Source organism: Xenopus laevis, chromosome 9_10L (genome assembly GCF_017654675.1).
Source record: "Xenopus laevis strain J_2021 chromosome 9_10L, Xenopus_laevis_v10.1, whole genome shotgun sequence".
NCBI lineage: Eukaryota > Metazoa > Chordata > Amphibia > Anura > Pipidae > Xenopus > Xenopus laevis.
Genome location: NC_054387.1, coordinates 8,819,269 through 8,842,235, shown reverse-complemented (window position 1 = coordinate 8,842,235; position 22,967 = coordinate 8,819,269). Strand labels below are relative to the sequence as shown.

General features: G+C 42.3%; 1 protein-coding gene across 4 annotated transcripts in view; it reads left to right on the top strand.

Annotated features, from left to right (window-relative positions):
* Nucleotides 1-22,967, top strand: part of arhgap27.L (Rho GTPase activating protein 27 L homeolog) — a 58,899-nt gene that overhangs the window by 26,574 nt on the left and 9,358 nt on the right. For 3 of the 4 annotated variants that reach the window (XM_041575964.1, XM_018234915.2, XM_018234914.2), the window contains 6 exons: nucleotides 10,831-11,253; nucleotides 16,235-16,438; nucleotides 17,807-17,887; nucleotides 20,134-20,229; nucleotides 20,352-20,420; nucleotides 21,402-21,469. In XM_041575964.1, the coding sequence (XP_041431898.1) occupies nucleotides 10,831-11,253; nucleotides 16,235-16,438; nucleotides 17,807-17,887; nucleotides 20,134-20,229; nucleotides 20,352-20,420; nucleotides 21,402-21,469 (941 nt within the window). Of the gene's footprint in view, nucleotides 1-1,366; nucleotides 1,996-10,830; nucleotides 11,254-16,234; nucleotides 16,439-17,806; nucleotides 17,888-20,133; nucleotides 20,230-20,351; nucleotides 20,421-21,401; nucleotides 21,470-22,967 lie in introns of those variants that run through there. The other variant, XM_041575965.1, reaches the window with a different exon arrangement.

Below are 22,967 nucleotides of genomic sequence, written 5' to 3'. Positions count from 1 at the left end.
CCTTGTGTCTTTATATTGTCACAGAATAACCCCTCAGTGACTTCTAATATCCTTATCATTTACAGTAGGGGGTACATTATCCCTTATAATACACGAGTGATACTCAGAGTTCCCTGTATAACTCAGCCTGCAGCCTTGTGTCTTTATATGGTCACAGAACAACCCCTCAGTGACTTCTAATATCCTTATCATTTACAGTAGGGGGTACATTATCCCTTATAATACATGAGCATTTTGCAGTACTTGTCCATCAGTTATAAAGAAACTCTGATTAATTAATAAGGCTTGTACTTGTACCTGAAAACAGCATATCACAAGGAATTATTCATTATCATTTTATCAAAATGTGATTTACTTAAATTATGAAGACATTACAATCACTTTTGTGCTGCAGCGGATACTGCAATCAAATAAATGAGTCTCCTTCCTTTCTCTTAACAGTCATGTCCTGCTTTATGGCTGAGATTTTATATCTTAGTTTGTTTTATTATTACAGAGAAAAAGGAAATCATTTAAAAAAAAAAATTAATTATTTGGATAAGATGGAGTCGGGGGGGGGCTTCCACTGTCCCACTGGCTGCACAGATCCTATCTGATGCCCCTGTCCTGCTTTATGGCAGCTGAGATTCTAGTTATCTGTATAACAGAGCATTCTGTCCCAGTGACTGCACAGATCCTATCTGATCCCCATTGTAACAGCAGCCCTGTTCTGTTTTATGGCTGAGATTCTAGCTATCTGTATAACAGAGCATTCTGTCCCAGTGGCTGCACAGATCCTATCTAATCCCCATTGTAAGCAGCAGTCCTGTCCTGCTTTATGGCAGCTGAGATTCTAGCTATCTGTATAACAGAGCATTCTCTCCCAGTGGCTGTACAGATCCTATTTGATCCCCATTGTAAGCAGCAGTCCTGTCCTGCTTTATGGCTGAGATTCTAGCTATCTGTATAACAGAGCATTCTGTCCCAGTGGCTGCACAGATCCTATCTGATCCCCATTGTAAGCAGCAGTCCTGTCCTGCTTTATGGCAGCTGAGATTCTAGCTATCTGTATAACAGAACATTCTGTCCCAGTAGCTGCACAGATCCTATCTGATCCACATTGTAAGCAGCAGTCCTGTCCTGCTTTATGGCAGCTGAGATTCTAGCTATCTGTATAACAGAGCATTCTGTCCCAGTGGCTGCACAGATCCTATCTGATCCCCATTGTAAGCAGCAGTCCTGTCCTGCTTTATGGCAGCTGAGATTCTAGCTATCTGTATAACAGAACATTCTGTCCCAGTAGCTGCACAGATCCTATCTGATCCCCATTGTAAGCAGCAGTCCTGCCCTGCTTTATGGCTGAGATTTTGGCCATCTTTTTCCCCAAAATCAGAAATTGTTGGCACTAACATGTACATTTCAGTGACGCAGTACAGGAATACAATGACAGTGCCATACTGAATGCTACAATTCTTTGATACACTGTTCCCATTACACAGCAGAAATACAAGAAGCCAACGATTCCTGTTCCTTGTTCATAATCTCTAGAAAGGATCTCAGTGCAACAAAAGAAAACAAAAAGCTTCTGGGGAAAAAAAAGTAATTTTAGTAAGAACTTATCTGACGTTTGTCATTGAGCCGTATGTGGGTTACGGTGTTTCATCCCAAGGGGCAAAGAAAAGAACCAGTACGTTTGTGTGCAAAGGAGGAAAAAGCAAGTGATACTTTTAGCAGCATCCAGCCCTCAACCGGAAATGTACAAAACTCAACAAAAACGTCCTGTTTTAAGTTCTCCTTTTCTGCGCTTGTCAGAGTCCCTTCTCATATGTATAGACGTAAATGCTGCAAATGCGTTGGGCTCCCTATCTCTGTAGCCGGAGAAAGATGTTCTGAAAGTTTCACATGAGAAACGTTCCTTTGAAGGGGTTTTATTGTGCGTGTAATACGATGTATTCCATCACCAAGACTGTTGTCAAGTTGAGGAGAAGAGGATCCAGTCTGTGCAATGTATCTCAGGTGAGGGGCCTCATTGCAGTTTCATTTGTGGTTTCTACCAAACAATCAAGGTGGGGGGGAGCTAACGGGAAATGGACTGAACCATAATACTGACTAATGCTTATGTCTTTAACTCATTATTGGATCGTATCAAAGCCAGGATGTGTTTATTTTAATCTCATTCTGTCACTATACGTGTGTTCTGTGTGCACTTTCTGTTGTTATAACATCCTGGTTTCATAAAACTACCTTGTTTTGGTTTTCATTTGAGATGTTTTTTGCCTGAGTAACATCACAACTTAAAGCAAAATTGTTCAAAGAGGACCCCAACCATAAAGCAGGACAGGACTGCTGCTTCCAATGGGGATCAGATAGGATCTGTGCAGCCACTGGGACAGAATGCTCTGTTATACAGATAGCTAGAATCTCAGCTGCCATAAAGCAGGGCAGGACTGCTGCTTACAATGGGGATCAGATAGGATCTGTGCAGCCACTGGGACAGAATGCTCTGTTATACAGATAGCTAGAATCTCAGCCATAAAGCAGGACAGGACTGCTGCTTCCAATGGGGATCAGATAGGATCTGTGCAGCTACTGGGACAGAATGTTCTGTTATACAGATAGCTAGAATCTCAGCTGCCATAAAGCAGGACAGGACTGCTGCTTACAATGGGGATCAGATAGGATCTGTGCAGCCACTGGGACAGAATGTTCTGTTATACAGATAGCTAGAATCTCAGCTGCCATAAAGCAGGACAGGACTGTTGCTTACAATGGGGATCAGATAGGATCTGTGCAGTAACTGGGACACTGGAAGGCCACCCCCCATAGACCTAATTTTATCCAAATAATTAAAACATTTTAAAATGATTTTTTGTTTTATTATTCCCTGTAATAACAAAACAAACTAAGATATAATTAATCCTCATTGGAAGCAAAACTGGCCTATTGGGTTTATTTCATGTTTACATGATTTTCTAGTAGACTTAAGGTATGAAGATCCAAATTACGGAAAGATCCCTTATCCGGAAAACCCCAAGAACAGTGCAGTGCAGGAAATTTGTCTAATTTCTCTTTGCAACTTACAGAATGGCATTAAAAAGAGGAAACAAATGTCGAAATAAAATGAACCAATTGTGATTGTGTTTTGATGCTGTAGCAGGCGAGTGCAGGCCGTACCAACATACTAGTGGAGTAGCAGGCTCTGTTGTGTGTACTTGTGGGCTTATGTATGAGAAAGACGTTGTAGCAGCTCCTCGCACCGTCTGTATAAATACAAATATACAAGAAGAATGATTATGTGCCAGGGTGTTTCTGTTCCGCGCTTGGGTTGAGATGTTTTCCTGTGTTGCAAACCCTCTGCAATACCTAGAGAAGTGTTTAGGAAACTCATTCTTGCACAACTCATATTATGAACCATTTTGCAGTTGCTAAAGCGCCCGCCGTATCTACCTATAGTATATACCATATAATAGATGCCTTATTTCTTATGGGCAGGAGATAGGAGATGTTCCTGCCAATCTGCTTCCTCCACTAAGATTCAATACCCAGTGGAGTAATTAGATATCACTGTTGCCAGGTCTTATTTTCAAAACCAGCCAAAGCCAGCTACAAAACCAGTCTAAAACTAGCCAAGACGCGCTTCAAAACTAGCCCCAAAATAGCTCAATATGGGCAGTGAAAAAAAGTCTAAAAAAAATAAATGAATTTTATTTTAAAATTTTCACTGATTTGCACATTTTTCCATGAAGCAAAATGGGACAGATTTGCCCATCACCAGGGTCGTAACTACAGAGGGGGTCCCAGGAGGTATAGGGGTCCCCATAAGGTTGCCACCTGTCCTTACAGCCCAGTATTTTGAAGGATCAAAACTTCCTGCCCGGTTTTCCAAATAAGGAAAACCGGGCATGATTCCCCATGATTGACACGACGATCGGGCAATTGCCGCATCATAGACCCGCCCCTTGATGGCATGGCCCCACCCCGCTATGACATGGTACCTCCCCTCAATATCACAGCCCACCCCCTCAATGTAATAGCTCCGCCCCCTGGCTGGTCTCCACCGGGGGAAAAGGTGGCAACCCTAGGGCCCCATGAGGCCCTAATACATATATAATTTTCAATAAATATTGGTAAAACAGCTCAACCTCTAGACATTTTGGAGGCCAGCAGATTTTTGCCCTATAGTTGTCTGAAATTGATGAAAGTCACCGGAAAATGCGAGAATGCTTAAGAGTGACGGGAGACAGAGCCCAACATCTGGTAACTCCCGACTTCTACTCAAGTCAGTCCCATTGCATACTGGGTATTGTAGTCTTACATTTTTTTTGTTGGCAAATTGTTAAACAAAAACTACATTACCCAACATGCATTGGGAGACGCAGGCTTGGCATATTAGGGCAAGAAAAAACTTTAGCTGGTTTCCAAATTAAAAACCAGCCAAAGGCCCAAAAAGTAGCCCAAATCCGTGCCTTGGCTAGTTTGTACCTTCAAAACCGGCCTGGGCTTTAAATTAGTAGCCCAATTTGGCTGGAAACATGCCGACCTGGCAACCCTGGCAGACTAGTTTTGCCAATCTATATTGAAATTAGCAGTTAGGCAGGTTATATACAGACTTAAAAGGTTTAGCTTGATGGACGTGTATCTTTTTTAACCTAACTTACTTACTATGTCACTATGTAACGATCCTTGCCTTACTATACGCGCTTTCCGAAACTTAGGGGCCGATTTATCAAGGGTCAAATTTGGAAGTAGAAAAAGCTTCGAAATTCAACCATCGAATTGGAATACTTTGACTTCGAATATCGGTCGAAGTTTTTTTTACAAATCGAATTTGGCCATTTGCGGTCGAAGTCAAATCGTTCAATTGAACAATTAAATCCTTCGACTCGAACGATTCGAAGTATTTCAGCAATCGATCGAAGATTTTACTTCGACTTCCAAAAACGTAGAAAAATGCTCTAGAAGGTCCCCATAGGCTAACATAGCACTTCGGCGTGTTTAATTTGGCGAAGTATTGAAGTCGAAGTTTTTTTAAAGAGACAGTACTTCGATTATCGAATGGTCGAATATTCGAAGTATTTTACTTAGAATCGAAGTCGTAGTATGCTATTCGATGGTCGAAGTATCCAAAAAATTACTTTGAATTTCAAATTTTTTTACTTTGAAAATTTCCTCGAATTCACTTCGACCCTTGATAAATCTGCCCCTTACAGTCCCTTCTCCTTACTCCATCTTTCCATTCTGAGCATACTTGCCCACAGTCTGTGTCCTCCCCACCAAGACATCCTATTCAGTGAAAACTGACAGTTGGAGCTCACAGAGAAAACACTTTGGTAAATATGTGGTTTTGTGCAGAGCTGCTGTAAATATCTATCCAGTTTATACTGACAGGAAGGTGGCCTTTTGACTTTCTGAATGTTTGTGTCTTCACCTACAGGAGAATGTAGGTTATTTCACATATCAGACATTACAGCATATGTATCTGGGGCCCCAGAGGCCTCACAATCACTGTTCCAGGGGTACACAGGGTACAAATAAGCTCTCACCCCAAATCTCCCCCTAACTGGCCTTCAGACTGGGCCCCCTTAGCTCATAACAATGTTACAGATATATAGAAACATTGGGGTAACAGTCACCCTACTATAATTCCAGGGGTACCCAGGGTACAAATAAACACTCACCCCAAATCTCCCCCTAACTGGCCTTCAGGCTGGGTCCCCTTAGCTCATAACAAGGTTACAGATATATAGAAACATTGGGGTAACAGTCACCCTGCTATAGTTCCAGGGGTACCCAGGGCACAAATAAGCACTCACCCCAAATCTCCCCCTAACTGGCCTTCAGACTGGGCCTCCTTAGCTCATAACAAGGTTACAGATATATAGAAACATTGGGGTAACAGTCACCCTGTTATAGTTCCAGGGGTACCCAGGGCACAAATAAACACTCACCCCAAATCTCCCCCTAACTGGCCTTCAGGCTGGGCCCCCTTAGCTCATAACAAGGTTACAGATATATAGAAACATTGGGGTAACAGTCACCCTGCTATAGTTCCAGGGATACCCAGGGTACAAATAAGCATTCACCCCAAATCTCCCCCTAACTGGCCTTCAGACTGGGCCCCCTTAGCTCATAACAAGGTTACAGATATATAGAAACATTGGGGTAACAGTCACCCTGCTATATAGTTCCAGGGGTACCCAGGGCACAAATAAGCACTCACCCCAAATCTCCCCCTAACTGGCCTTCAGACTGGGCCCCCTTAGCTCATAACAAGGTTACAGATATATAGAAACATTGGGGTAACAGTCACCCTGCTATAATTCCAGGGGTACCCAGGGCACAAATAAGCACTCACCCCAAATCCCCCCTAACTGACCTTCAGGCTGGGCCCCCTTAGCTCATAACAAGGTTACAGATATATAGAAACATTGGGGTAACAGTCACCCTGCTATAATTCCAGGGGTACCCAGGGCACAAATAAGCACTCACCCCAAATCCCCCCCTAACTGACCTTCAGGCTGGGCCCCCTTAGCTCATAACAAGGTTACAGATATATAGAAACAATGGGGTAACAGTCACCCTGCTATAGTTCCAGGGGTACCCAGGTATATAACCGCAACAGCTTGACACATCCTCAAACTGGCAGCGTCGAGTAACTAGGACCTTCCTTAACTCTGACACAGCAAGTAGAGTAGAGAACGTCATTTGTAATTTTGTTTGGCAAAACATTTACTCCATTGTTAGAAAAACTTCCTGATGGCCTAGTTGTGGTTTTACAGATGTACCTTTTAGAACATAGGAGTCATCTGTCTAAAATGACCAACCCCTGTATCTGTAAGGGAAGGACAAGCAGAGCAGTCAGTAACCCTTCCAACACTTTCCCCTTGTCTCTATCCTTATATATTAGGTACCTATCTAGTGCTACCAATCCCTATTTCTGTAGGGAAATGAGAGAGAGCAGACAGTAACCCTTCCAACACTTTCCTTTTGTCTCTCCTTATATATTAGGTACCTATCTAGTGTTACCAATCCCTATTTCTGTAGGGAAATGAGAGAGAGCAGACAGTAACCCTTCCAACACTTTCCTCTTGTCTCTATATATTAGGTACCTATCTAGTGCTACCAATCCCTATTTCTGTAGGGAAATGAGAGAGAGCAGACAGTAACCCTTCCAACACTTTCCTCTTGTCTCTATCTTTATATATTAGGTACCTATCTAGTGTTACCAATCCCTATTTCTGTAGGGAAATGAGAGCAGAGCAGACAGTAACCCTTCCAACACTTTCCACTTGTCTCTGTCCTTAAATATTAGGTACCTATCTAGTGCTACCAATCCCTATTTCTGTAGGGAAATGAGAGAGAGCAGACAGTAACCCTTCCAACACTTTCCTCTTGTCTCTATCTTTATATATTAGGTACCTATCTAGTGCTACCAATCCCTATTTCTGTAGGGAAATGAGAGCAGAGCAGACAGTAACCCTTCCAACACTTTCCACTTGTCTCTGTCCTTAAATATTAGGTACCTATCTTCTCTGCACTGCTGTAAAGAGTTTATCAGAGTGAACCATTTCTATTCTTAGAGGGACCTCGCCAGTTTTTCTTCCTCTCGGTCGGCTAAAATAACTATTTCGAGCAAGTGAAGGCGTCTCGGTTGTGCAGCACAGGAAGTCGCCAAGTCGGTGCAAGAGTCGGACTTTGCTGTCCCCAGCTATTCAGTGTCTGGGTCGGACCAGACTCCTCTCCCTGATAATTTCTACTTCTTTCACTTCTCTTTCGACTTTTTATCCCCCTTATCTCCTCCTACCCTTATTTAGCTTTGATTCAGCAACGCTCCAGTTTGCAATTTCGGCAATCTGGTTGCTAGGATCCAAATTACCCTAGCAACCATGCATTGATTTAAATAAGAGAATCTTCTTCCCAACCTATATGCCTATACACTTTAGCGGAAGGTGAAAGAAAACTGTACAGGATCCTATCAGTAGGAAATACTGCTGTACAGGATCCATGGACGAGGTTCCCAGTATTTACCAATAACTGCAACTCCCAGCATGCCCTCAAATCCTTCTATCTATACCAATGCAGGTCTATGACTTGTCTGGTCAACTCTGCGTTAAGGGGGTGCTTCAACTTTTAAGTTAATTTCTAGTATGTTCTAGAATGTCCAATTCTAAGCAATTTTTCAATTGGTCTTCCTTATTTAATGTTTATAGACTCTTTCTAGCTTTCAAATGGGGGTCACTGACCCCATCTAAAAAACAGATGCTTGGTAATGCTACAAATGTATTGTTATTGCTACTTTTTATTACTCATCTTTCTATTCAGGCCTCTCCTATTCCTATTCCAGTCTCTTGTTCAAATTAGTGCATGGTTGCTAGGGGAATTTGGTAATTCATTTTTTGCTTTGTTCTGCTGACTCTTTCCAGGTTTCAAATTCATCTAAAAAAACAAATGCTCTGTAAGGCTACACATGTATTGTAACTGCTACTTTGTCTTACTCATCTTTCTATTCAGGCCTCTCCTATTCATATTCCAGTCTATTACTCAAATGAGTGCATGGTTGCTAGGGGAATTTGAATCCTAGCAACCAGACTGCTGAAACTGCAAATTGCTGAATAAAAAGCTAAATAACTAAAAAAAAAAAAACAAATCATAAAAAAAATTCAAACCAGTTGCAAAGAGACTGAGACTGTCTACCCAGTTTGCCTAAATTACTCTGCAAGCTCTATGGCTTTCCATGAGCTTAATTATATAAGGTGCGTCATAAGTATAATAAGAGAGAGAGTAGCTGGTGGGTTCTGGGAGTTGTAGTTTTACAAGTGCCCAAGGGCAGAGAACTGACACAGATGGAGTTAGGAGCAGCTATTGTCACAGCACCAGTTGCAAGGGTGCGGTTAGAGGCTCAAATATCCAGTCAGTCCCCAATGTGACTCAACAGAAAGGAATTCAGGTGGCTTTAAGAGAAAGAGAACACATGCCACAATTTAGCAGGAACAGCCCCCTAACTTTGCTCATAGTCTGTACAGAGAGATCCCATAAAACTATGGCAGCATAGGTATTCCCCTGTACTAAGCACAATTCAGCAGGAACAGTCCCCTAAGTTTGCTCATAGTCTGTACAGAGAGATCCCTTAAAACTATGGCAGCATAGGTATTCCCCTGTACTAAGCACAATTCAGCAGGAACAGTCCCCTAAGTTTGCTCATAGTCTGTACAGAGAGATCCCTTAAAACTATGGCAGCATAGGTATTCCCCTGTACTAAGCACAATTCAGCAGGAACAGTCCCCTAAGTTTGCTCATAGTCTGTACAGAGAGATCCCTTAAACTATGGCAGCATAGGTATTCCCCTGTACTAAGCACAATTCAGCAGGAACAGTCCCCTAAGTTTGCTCATAGTCTGTACAGAGAGATCCCATAAAACTATGGCAGCATAGGTATTCCCCTGTACTAAGCACAATTCAGCAGGAACAGCCCCCTAAAGTTTACTCATAGCCTGTACAGAGAGATCCCATAAAACTATGGCAGCATAGGTATTCCCCTGTACTAAGCACAATTCAGCAGGAACAGTCCCTAAGTTTGCTCATAGTCTGTACAGAGAGATCCCATAAAACTATGGCAGCATAGGTATTCCCCTGTACTAAGCACAATTCAGCAGGAACAGTCCCTAAGTTTGCTCATAGTCTGTACAGAGAAATCCCATAAACCTATAGCAGCATAGGTATTCCTCTGTACTAAGCACAATTCAGCAGGAACAGTCCCCTAAGTTTGCTCATAGTCTGTACAGAAAGATCCCATAAAACTATGGCAGCATAGGTATTCCCCTGTACTAAGCACAATTCAGCAGGAACAGCCCCCTAAAGTTTACTCATAGCCTGTACAGAGAGATCCCATAAAACTATGGCAGCATAGGTATTCCCCTGTACTAAGCACAATTCAGTAGGAACAGTCCCTAAGTTTGCTCATAGTCTGTACAGAGAGATTCCATAAAACTATGGCAGCATAGGTATTCCCCTGTACTAAGCACAATTCAGCAGGAACAGCCCCCTAAGTTTGCTCATAGTCTGTACAGAGAGATCCCATAAAACTATGGCAGCATAGGTATTCCATTGTACTAAGCACAATTCAGCAGGAACAGTCCCTAAGTTTGCTCATAGTCTGTACAGAGAGATCCCATAAAACTATGGCAGCATAGGTATTCCCCTGTACTAAGCACAATTCAGCAGGAACAGTCCCTAAGTTTGCTCATAGTCTGTACAGAGAGATCCCATAAAACTATAGCAGCATAGGTATTCCCTGTACTAAGCACAATTCAGCAGGAACAGTCCCTAAGTTTGCTCATAATCTGTACAGAGAGATCCCATAAAACTATAGCAGCATAGGTATTCCTCTGTACTAAGCACAATTCAGCAGGAACAGCCCTGTAAGCACATAGCCTGTACAGAGATATACCATAAAACAAATCAAGCACATGGCAGCTACTCCTCTGTTAAGTGACACTTCATCACTGGTAGTGCACAAATCTCTACACTATGCAAGCACCTTCATATTTGGAAACATTACAGAAAGAGAAATAAGAGAAATGCCAGTACCTTTTGCTGTCACAAAAATAAACACAGAAGATAAAAATCTATATTTTTGTGACTATAACTCTAACATATGTGCAGGAGCTCATGTAAACATTCTGTCTGCAATATCCTCTGTGTGCTATTATATGTGCTATTCTGTGTGCTATTCGATGTGCTATTCGATGTGCTATTCTATATACACATTTGTGGACATTCTATGGTGGGCTGTATCCCCTATAAACATTCCATGTGCAGAACCTCCTTTAACCAATTGTTTTTAAATTTTTAGCCAATTAAAGAAGAGGAAGACATCGGGCCACTCTATGAAAACCTAAAGCCACTCCAAAAAGAGAGCCTGAGGGAACGAGCCTCATCCCTGCAGCACAGCTCCACCAGCACCTTAGACGACTGGGAAACTCACACAGACACAGACAGTGGTCAACTATTCTATTATAACAGTGTTACTGGGGTGACAACCTGGGATTCTCCATTTGACCAACCAGAAGACCAAGGGCTCTCCCCCACCTCTCTGAATTCCCTAAGTCCTTTAGCTGAAGACTCGCAGTGGGAGAAACATTTTGATGAAGCCACAAGCCAATACTATTTCTATAATCCAGTGACAGGCGAAACATCCTGGGATCCACCAGAAGAAGAGATGAGCTTTCAAGAATTCTCTCCAATGGTACCTTCATATATATCGGTGGACAGGAGGGTATGTGTTCTTCTCTGCTTAATTTTCTATCTTAGTAGAGATGGAACGTTTGTTTTATTGTGTTATTCAATGAATACAGATGTTTCTGGTAGTTTTGTTACATTATAATGTAAAGTGAAGGTATGGTCTTCTACAGAAGAGGCTTCCATGCTTTGGGAATGGTCTTGCTAAGGGTGCTCATCATAATTCAGGGTGCATAATAATTTGTGATATGGATAATGGCTATTAAGACAAATTTGCTCTGTATCTAGTAGTAAAGGAGACAATGGCTCTACCAAAACCTGCCAAACAGAGGTTTGAACCCACAAAGTTGGAAAAACGTGTGGTCTACAGTTATTAACAGATAAATAAGAATGTATCAGTGGTTATCTTTCTTATTTCTTTGGCTAAAATAGCCGATCTGTAGATTAGAGGAAGCCATACGCTGGGCAAGAGGTTGCTTTAGACTTTTTGGGTTTAAGCTCCCCTTATGATCTGTTATTTGGTCAGGTTGCCCCAATAGTTTAAAACAGAGTTACAGATCTATGAAAATATCGTTTTAACTTACACAATATCCAACACCATATCCAAAAATCCAAAATTTACCCCTTAAAACCTAATCTCATTGGCCCTCACATTGACTGCCTTGGATGCCACCATGGGAACCAGGCACGCAGTTTTGGAACCAATTATGTAACTCAACAATTTTCATCTAATCACACTAACATATTGCCATTTGATAACCCCGTTAGGAAACCGATGTTTTTAACAATATACAACTTCTCAACTTGTAATAGTACTACTACTACTACTACTACTACTACTACTATTACTACTACTACTACTACTACTACTACTACTACTACTACTACTACTACTACTACTACTACAGAGCATTGAAAAACATATTTATAGAGATTGCGACCTAACTGATAAATCTAGAGAGGTTAGGAAATGTCCTTTGCTTCCCAACTAGAGATTTCTAATGCAGCCCATGGAATATAGAACCAATGGACTGGAGAATGTTTCTCCATGACAAACCAATGGAAGTGGCCACTTAGACATTGTTTTAGCCTGTATCATAGGTTCTTCAGCCTGTCCTCGCCATGGATGAATATTTTCAGGACACACTCAAGAAGATAATGAAGATCAATAAGATCAGCTCAATGTTGCCTACCATATGGTGGGCATATCAATGAAAGATCTGCTCATTTGGTGACCTATAATGTATAACCACCTTTACTAAATGAGGTACGGAACAATGTGGAAAGAGAATCTTTTGCTATAGTCATTTTCTTGCTTTATAAAGCTCAAGCCAGATTTAGCTGGAGAAGGTCTTCTGGTAGGCTCTCTTTCTGTTTATAAACGGAAAGCCAAGTTGAGTTGAAGAGGACTGATGGTGGTGGACTTTGTCATAGGTTCTTCAGCTTATCCTCGCTAAGGATGAATATTTTCAGGACACACACAAGAAGGAATCATATGTTTGTCTATGAAGATCAATTAAATCAGCCTGATACTTCCCAGCCAGATGTTTCTCATTTCAAGGTGGGCATATCAGTGAAAGATCTGCTCATTTGGCGACATATAGGGGCAAATGTATCAAGGGTCGAATATCGAGGGTTAATTAACCCTCGATATTCGACTGGGAAATGAAAATCCTTTGACTTCTAATATCGAAGGATTTTGCGCAAATAGTTTGATTGAACGATCGAAGGAATAATCGTTCGATCGAATGATTAAATCCTTCGAAACGTACAATTCGAAGGATTTTAATCCAATGATCGAAGGATTATCCTTCGACCAAAAAAAGTTAGCCAAGCCTATGGGGACCTTCTCCATAGGCTAACATTGACTTCGGTAGCTTTTTGGTGGTCGAACTAGGGGGTCGAAGTTTTTTCTTAAAGAGACAGTACTTCGACTATCGATAGGTCGAATAGTCGAACGATTTTTATTTCGAATCGTTCGATTCGAAGGTCGAAGTAGCCCATTCGATGGTCGACGTATCCAAAAAAACACTTCGAAAGTCAAAGTATTTTTTCTTCTATTCCTTCACTCGAACTTAATGAATGGGCCCCATAATGTATGGCCACCTTTACTATATGAAGTGCAGAACACTGTGGAAAGAGAATCTGTAGCGCTAGTCTTGCTTTATTATGTTGGAGAAGGTCTTCTGGTAGGTTCTCTTTGATACATAAACCGAAGGCCAGTGAGTTGAAGAGGACTGTTAGTGGTGGACTTGGACATGGTGTCAATGTGTGTAGACTTGTTATCAGCATTATACCACTCAGCATATTCTATGCAAGTAAACCCTGTGCTATTCTGGACTATAGGGACCAGGTAGTTTTTGTTCCGAGTCATCTGCAAACTTGATTTCCCCCCATGAGACACATCGAGATATAAACAGTGTCAGAGAGCTACCAATATGAGTCAAATGCAAGAGCAACACAAGTAATCCCAGTGCAAACAACCTCCGGGGCGTTGTCAGATCAGTGTTATTTTTGGTTGATCACTAGACCCATGGTGCAACCAGCTTGTGACTGGCTGTAACATTTAGGCTTAAGGCCATGTTTATAAAGCTTTAAAATAGTAATGTTTACGGTTTTAACGCCTTTCGACAGTTTCCGTCAATGTTGGAAATGCCTCCTTTGAGAAATTGTCAATGGCAAAAAAAAGTTCAGTAATGTTTCCGTCGAAGAGAATGCAGAACTGCTTCCTAAATAGGGCGAACTGAGAAAATATGGTCAAAGTGGTATACAAATTGTCATCACAAGATGCCAAGTCGTTTCTTGAATCTGTCTCCACTAATGGTCTCTGGTCTCTTCTCCAACCCTTTGCTGTATGGGCATGGTCTTCATAAAGGAGATCTGTATATTAATAAACCCACTATTGATGCAATTGGTATGGTCCTTTGCTGCTCTATAGGTTCCGTACTGGAGAGGAAGGCAGATTCTATTAAAGTGTTCATCAACTTTTAGAAATAGAAATGAGTTCTTTGTACAGTCCCTCTGTTCTTGCAGCTTAGAAACCCACAGAAACCACCTGCTTTCATCATCTTCATCCTAACTTCACAAGGCCAGTTACAGCTAACTGCTGGTTGGTTGCTGTGGGTTACTGGTTACAGTAGTACAGATGAATATATCTTTCCTGGTGACTAATGTTATTAGTAACAAGGAACCTCTAATTACTTAGCGGCTTTTAACTATAACTAGGGATGGACGAATATGACCCGTTTCGTTTCGCCAAAAATTTGCAGCCGACGAAATGTCGCCGACGCCCATTAAAAGTCTATGGGCGTAAAAAAAAAAAAAATTCGCGCGGCGAAATCTTTTTGACGCGCGTCTTATTTTTTTGACGCACGACGCCATGCAAGTCTGTGGGCGTCATTTTTGCAGCGAAACAAGGTGAAAAAATTCACCCATCCCTAACTATAACTATAATTGATGGCTTGTGAGTGAGTCATAGCAACAGGGACACCCTAGTCCTTTCTGGTTTCTGTGCCGGCTTCTCTATGGTGTGTGCGGCAGAGAACTTCCTTGTTTTACGTGCCGGCCGCCTGACGTCATCACGCCAGCGGTGCCAAATTCAAATATTTAAAGGGGCATCTGATCCAAACCATTTGTTAGGTTCCATTTCTGAGTTCCTGGGTTCTATTTGTATTCTGATTCCTGTTTTGACCCTGCTGACTTCTGTGATCCCGACCTCTGCCTGTTATCCGACTCTTCTGAAATCCGTTATCTGACCAGTGCCTGGCTTGACTCTTCTGATCTGATCTTCTGGTTTTGACTCTTGCCTGTCCGACTTCACTTGTATTCTGCCCGCACCGACCCGGCCTGATTTGACTACGCTTTTGTCTGTTCCTTGAACTGTAACCTTTTGTTAACGATCGTGCCCCTCTGCTCGTCCAGAACCTTCGCTTGACTCCTCTCTTAAAAAGACCTGGCGGCATCCAATTAGCCGAGGGCTCCTCCCGAGGTGAAAGGCGGCTGTTAAAGGCGGAAGCAATAGCCGAGACCAGGGAGCCTAGCATTGGTTTTGGATTTGGGTACCGATCGTGACAGCACAACACCGCCAGTGTTCCTAAAAGTAATGGTTCCCGAACTGTGGGGTTGTTCCCCCCCCTGGGGATCCTGGCACAGTGACAGGGGGAGCTCAGGTCTAGAGCCTGGTAGAGCAGGATTTGGGGAGAATGTCTACCTGAAATGCCACCTTGACAGTTAATATTTGGAGCGAAAATACTGTATATATTGCTTTCCTAGATATTTTTGGAACGGTGACTGGATGACTGATACCTCAATGTTTTCCTCTATTTGGAACTGTTATGGGTTAAAGGGGAGCCCAGACCAAAGGTTGGATCTCCAAGGGGATCTTGAGCTGAATTATTCAACAACCACTGCCTTTAATAGATGCTGAGCAGGCTCAACAGATTGGGAAGCTCTCAGTCCAGCTTCTGGACATAAGAACCCCACTAACAACAATGCAACATCAGGAAGTAAAATGTGTAGAGACCAAGTTGGACAAAGATAGCTCACCGGAGGAATTATTTGCATATATGTTTGCCAACAGCCCTATCTAAGCCCTATCTAAGTTTCATTATCACAACAGGTGGGGTTATACAGCCACTTGGTCAGGTTTGGTCCACTGTTGGCAAGGATACACACCATCCACACTGGTGTTTGCCTCTAAGGTGAAAAGTATCCAAAAAAATGCATTTCCAAATATCCTAGAGATGATTTCCCTTTTCATTGAGGTTTTAACGATTCAAAGGGATGTTAGAGCTCAGCACTGCTGCTGAGCTTGCTAAACTTTAACAGCCCATTTCTGCAGGGAAATAAAAGGGACATTTGTATATGCCTCATGCAGAGAGGCAATGTTCTTGGCAAACAACAAATGACTTTATGGACTCATAGTGACCAAGATAAAATCTGCATATAAGTAAGGATGTAAGGTTTTCCCTTAAGTAAAGGTAATTTGCTGATGCATTCTCTTGTGTTTTGCATTTTAGCCACCGACCCCAGAGGCTGATTACCCCGACTATCCTCCAGAAGAGGTAGAGAGTTATCCCGATGCCGATTACCATCACGATCCCCCAGGCTTATATGAGCAGATTCCTCTAGACAAGTCTCCCGTTGATCCAAATTCAGGCTGGTTCTGTCAGGTCAACAAAGAAGGGAAAAAGTGCTATTCCAACAACTACAACAGTGAGACTGTGAGTGATCAGATATGGTGTAGGAGCACCTGCTGGGGATGTCTTCTGTTGTGGTGGGGCTTCCTGGGGCTGCTGGGTATTGAGCTTCAACAGAAACCGAGGAGCTGTATGTTTGTCAACAATTGTATTGCTCTGCTGTGTCCATCCCATCTGTTTCCAGACAAGAGGGAGGCAGTATAAGGTCAAACTGTTGTCATTTTGTCATACTGCTGCCATTTTGTCCTTCTGTCCAACATGCGCTGCTGTCGCCATCTTGTCCTAATGTCATCATCTTGCTTTTCTGTTTTCTTCTCGTCCTGTTGTCTCCATCATGCCCTCCATCATTTTGTCTTCATGCCACCATCTTGCCCTTCTGTCTGCATCCTGTCTTTCTCCATCTTGCCCTACTCTCTCCATCTTGCCTCACTGTCTCCATCTTGTCTTTCTGTAACTATCTTGTCTTACTGATTCCATATTGCCTTTCCATTACTATCTTGTCTTACTGTCCCCATCTTGCCCTACTGTTGTCATACTGTATTTTCTTCATGCATCTATCTTACCATGCTGTCACTATCTTGCCCTACTGTTGTAATTGTGTCTTCGTGCCACCATCCCTCCCTACTGTCTCCATTTTGCCCTACTATCTCCATCTTGCCCTACTGTCTTCTTTATGTCCTACTGTCTCCATCTTAACTTACTGTCTCCATCTTAACCTACCATCTCCATCCTGTCCTACTGTCTCTATCTTTACCTAATGTATCCATCTTGCCCTACTTTCTCCATCCTGTCCTACTGTCTTCATCTTGCGCTACTGTCTCCATCTTGTCCTACTGTTGTAATTTTGTCTTCATCCCACCATCTTTCCCTACTGTTTCCATCTTGCCCTATTTTTCTCATTATCATGATGCCACCATCTTGCCCTACTGTTGCTATTTCTTTCTACTGCCTCCATCTTGCCCTACTTTTGTCATTGTGCCACCATCTTTCCCTGCTGCTGCTGTCTTGACCTGTTTCCATCTTGGCCTAATGTTATCATTTAGTCTTCATGCCACCCTTGCGACATCTTGCCCTGCATTCTGCATCTCTCCTGGTGCCACTGTCTTGCTCTGAGGTTTGATATTGCCAAGCAAGAATTACTCAGTGCTCTTAGAATGTTAGATATGTCTAACATATGTCTGATGTAGTGCTAGTAGGGACCCTACTCATTGGAGAAATACCACCTTTAAGAGCAAGGAGATACTAAAGAATGAGTTTTAGGGAAGGTTTAAATCCCCTGTTCAAAAACATACCTTTGTGCTGAGTTGAAATATCCTGCCTATATTATAATGCATATTAATATGCTACTTGTATCCCTCTGTCAGTCAATTCAATATTCTTTTCTGATTTCAGTGGGTACAGTCAGAGGACCGGTCAGGAAAAACCTATTTCTACAATCCGGATGGTTGCCTCTCGCAGTGGAGTTTGCCGCGGGTAAGTGCTGGCTTTCTGAGCAAGACGCGCAGTTGGGTCCCATGAGTTGAATTTATAAATGGTTTATCCCTTTAATACACATTTCTGTTCTTGTGGTTTGTGTTAGTAAGCAAGGGTGGTATTACAGTATATCAGGGGGTAATATAGCAAATATATCACTACATGCACTCTCCGCCATATTCTCAAGGGTTAGCTGTAGTCCAGACACATCAAGGTTGGATTCTGCAAGCAACATTGCTCAATAAAACCCAATTCTCCAGTACCAATGGCTCACTTAATACAAGAAGATCCTCCAATGAGAATCCTGCCTGCTCTGTGTACTACAGAGCCTCCCATAGGCTGTCAGTCCATATAGCAGCTACTAATAACCAATCACAACTCTTACTTGGCACCCCAAGGACTTTTTTCATGCTCCCCGACTCTATTTACGTTTGAATGTGGCTCACATGTATAAAAGTTTGGCTTACAGAGTAATATCAGCCAATCAGAACTCTACAGTGCTCTCTCCTTTATTGAAGTGTATTGTACAAAAGCCAATAGAGAGGCCTGGAATGAAACTGCTGTTATGATCAGATAAAGGAACTTTGATGTTGTTTATGGCAGATTCTTTCATGGTCATGTGCAGTCATATAAGTCAGTTTCTCGAATACAGACTGTAAACTTGGCAGCGGCGCTTGTTGCTTGAAGGGCAAATGCCAAGGCTTCTACACATGCAGTTCATTTAGTGGCCGTCTCTATATGCAGGAGCTCTTTAAATAAAGGATAAGGGTGCAAACTTATTATTTTTTTTATAGCTTTTATTCTTTAACTAAGTTTGCGAAATCCTCAGTCCAAAGTATTTTTCACTTTCTTCCTTTTACGTATAGTCCTGGCCTCATACAGGTCCTTTAAGACATTTTCTGCACAAACCAGTTGAGAGCTGCCCGTAAAATGACCTTGAACATTAACCCCATATAAAAAGCATTTCATAATCATTTCCCGAAAGTGCATTCGCTATGAGAAATAGAGTTTATGGGAAAAGGAATAGGGTATATTGTTTAGAGAGGGTTTCGTCTGCTGCAGTCCAGTAGTCAGGGCCTGCCTATTGGACCAATTGGGCCCAATAGGGCCCCGCACCTCTGGGGGCCCCGCACCACAGATAATATTTCCCTCAGCACATGATGCTGCCTGGCCTGCCCTCAACTTTGAGAGTCCAGCCCATCCCCAAATCCATAGGTCCAGCCCACCCCCAACTCTGATAAGCCAGCCCAGGGGCGTAACTATAGAGGCAGCAGACCCTGCGGCTGCAGGGGGGCCCAGGAGGTATAGGGGCCCCATGAGGCCCTAATTCATATACAATTTCAATAAATATTGGAGAAACAAGTCAACCTCTAAACATTTTGGGGGCCTGAAAAATAATTTGCTGTGGGGCCCAGTAATATCTAGTTACGCCACTGAGCCAGCCTATCCCCCAACTCCATAGGTCTAGCCTGCCCCCAACTCTCATAGGCCCAGCTTTCCTCCAACCTTGATAGGCCCTGCCTGCCCCCAATCCAACCAAGCCTGCTCCCAAGCTGAATCGGCCCAACCTGCCCCAAACTAATTGGCCCAGTCCACTCTGCTATTTCCTCCCTCTCTCTCTTACCCTGTGTGCCCCTATTATGTGCCCCTATTTCATCCCTCTCACTCTCTTACCTTGTCTGCCCCTTTCCTTTCTATTTTGTGCCTGTATGCCCTTATTTTCCTAAATACTTGGTGTGTCAGTAGCCAGCAACACTTTAGGGCTCATTTATCAAAACTGGGCAAATTTGCCCATGAGCAGTTACCTATAGCAACCAATCAGTGATTAGCTGTTTAAAGCCAGCTGCAAGCAGAACAATGAATGCAGTCATTTGATTGGTTGCCATGGGTTACTGCCCATGGGCAAATTTGCCCAGTGTTGATAAATGACCTCCTTTGTCTAGGGGCCCCGCCAACATTGTCCCAATTGGGCCCCACATTTGATAGGATCAGCCCTGCCAGTAGTGGGGGGTTAAACCAAAGAGGGGTGTATTGTACTTAGGGGATATTGTGATTGTTTGACCTTTTCCCCCAACTCATGATTCCTGCAGTATCACATGGCTTCACTTTTCTCCATAAATTAATTTTCAGCCGACTGTAGCTGAAATGACCAGCACTGTTGTTTCAAATGTACTATAAAACTGTCATGGAAAAACTGCCAATATCTTGAAAACTAGAGACAGCTGATGGTCTCTGCCTATCCATAGGTTGGCCCACCGAGGGTTCATACACCCAACGATGACGATGTCTTTACAAAATTGCAGCATAATTACCCAACATTCTCTCCGCTGAAACATACAGAGGTAAGTCGCTCTCACAGGCAGAAACCAATATGTCTCACACGGAGAGTTAATGAAAGGATAGGATAGGGTCTGGAGGGGGTGGGGTACATTATTAGTAACTCATTTTAATTCTGTTATTTCAGGATTTCGGCCAAAGGCTCAAAAGAGCTGTTTCTGAAGATTTGCTGGACATAAATCATCATCATCACCAGGTTAGAAACCATTGAAATCTTATTGGTAGAACATTGTACCCAGCTATAGGGTTCCCTGTGCCTTTACCATAAAGATGTATTAAAGGGAACATAATTCTTCCATTGCATTCACTGGTGCATTATCAAGGATTAAAGCATGATGGGAACTGTAGTCCAGCAACCACTGAGATGGATTCTTAAAGGGATACTGTCATGGGATTTTTTTTTTTTTTAAACGCATCAATTAATAGTGCTGCTCCAGCAGAATTCTGCACTGAAATCCTTTCTCCAAAGAGAACAGATTTTTTTTATATTTAATTTTGAAATCTGACATGGGGCTAGACATTTTGTCAGTTTCCCAGCTGCCCACAGTCATGTGACTTGTGCTCTGATAAACTTCAGTCAGTCTTTACTGCTGTACTGCAAGTTAGAGTGATATCACCCCCCTCCCTTTCCCCCCCAGCAGCCAAACAAAAGAACAATGGCAAGGTAACCAGATAGCAGCTCCCTAACACAAGATAACAGCTGCCTGGTAGATCTAAGAACAACACTCAATAGTAAAAACCCATGTCCCACTGAGACACATTCAGTTACATTGAGTAGGAGAAACAACAGCCTGCCAGAAAGAAGTTCCATCCTAAAGTGCTGGCTCTTTCTGAAATCACATGACCAGGCAAAATGACCTGAGATGCACCTACACACCAATATTACAACTAAATACACTTGCTGGTTCAGGAATGAGATTTTATATTGTAGAGTAAATGATTTGCAGAGTAAACAGTGTCATTTAGAAATAAAAACGACACCATATTTAAAGGGGAATCCCCTTAAAGCAACACTGAGTCATTTTACAAGTTTACTTCCCCTTTAAATTGGGAATGCTGGGATATACCAAACACTCGATGTTGGAAATACTCACACATTTTTGACACACACATCCCAATATACCCACCCCATCTGCTCATCCCCTGTTCATGGAATTCATTGTTTATTGTCTTGCAGACCAAAAGCCTGGAAAAAGCCGGAGTCCTTCACAAGGCCAAAATATCCGGCAACGGCAAAAAGCTTCGGTACGTAGAGAGTCGTCACTGTTTATTGGGGATGCCCAGTGCCAGCCCTCCTGCAATATTTTTGAACTGTAAATCCCAGAGGGATGCTTTATAAGTGCACACTGGGCACCACTAATTTTTTGTCAGTTTTTTTCTCTCAGATGGGGCTGCCAACCCCCTCTATATATAAGGTATAGACTGTACCGTGCAGCAACCTCATACCCAGTTCCCCCAACCTCAGCAATTGCTGCACTCAGTCTTGTGATGGCTGGTTCCTTCTCATATGGGCTCGCTTCCTCATGGCTGCTTTCCTTATGCATATGTATAAATACAAATATACAGAGAAGGAATGTTCTGGGCACACAATAAGCTATACCCTCATACTGGACAGTCTAAGGGAAACAATATGGCACCTCCTTCCCATATGTATAAATACAAATATACAGAGAAGGAATGTTCTGGGCACACAATAAGCTATACCCTCATACTGTACAGTCTAAGGGAAACAATATGGCACCTCCTTCCCATATGTATAAATACAAATATACAGAGAAGGAATGTTCTGGGCACACAATAAGTTATACCCTCATACTGTACTGTCTAAGGAAATCAATATGGCACCTCCTTCCCATATGTATAAATACAAATATACAGAGAAGGAATGTTCTGGGCACTCAATAAGCTATACCCTCATACTGTACTGTCTAAGGGAAACAATATGGCACCTCCTTCCCATATGTATAAATACAAATATACAGAGAAGGAATGTTCTGGGCACACAATAAGCTAAACCCTCATGCTGTACTGTCTAAGAGAAACAATATGGCACCTCCTTCCCATATGTATAAATACAAATATACAGAGAAGGAATGTTCTGGGCACACAATAAGCTAAACCCTCATGCTGTACTGTCTAGGGAAACAATTTGGCACCTCCTTCCTATATGTATAAATACAAATATACAGAGAAGGAATGTTCTGGGCACACAATAAGCTAAACCCTCATGCTGTACTGTCTAGGGAAACAATATGGCACCTCCTTCCTATATGTATAAATACAAATATACAGAGAAGGAATTTTCTGGGCACACAATAAGCTATGCTATACCCTCATACTGTACTGTCTAAGGGAAACAATATGGCACCTCCTTCCCATATGTATAAATACAAATATACAGAGAAGGAATGTTCTGGGCACACAATAAGCTATGCTATACCCTCATACTGTACTGTCTAAGGGAAACAATATGGCACCTCCTCCCATATGTATAAATACAAATATACAGAGAAGGAATGTTGTGGGCACACAATAAGCTATACCCTCATACTGTACTGTCTAAGAGAAACAATATGGCACCTCCTTCCCATATGTATAAATACAAATATACAGAGAAGGAATGTTCTGGGCACACAATAAGCTATACCATCATACTGTACTGTCTAAGGGAAACAATATGGCACCTCCTTCCCATATGTATAAATACAAATATACAGAGAAGGAATGTTCTGGGCACACAATA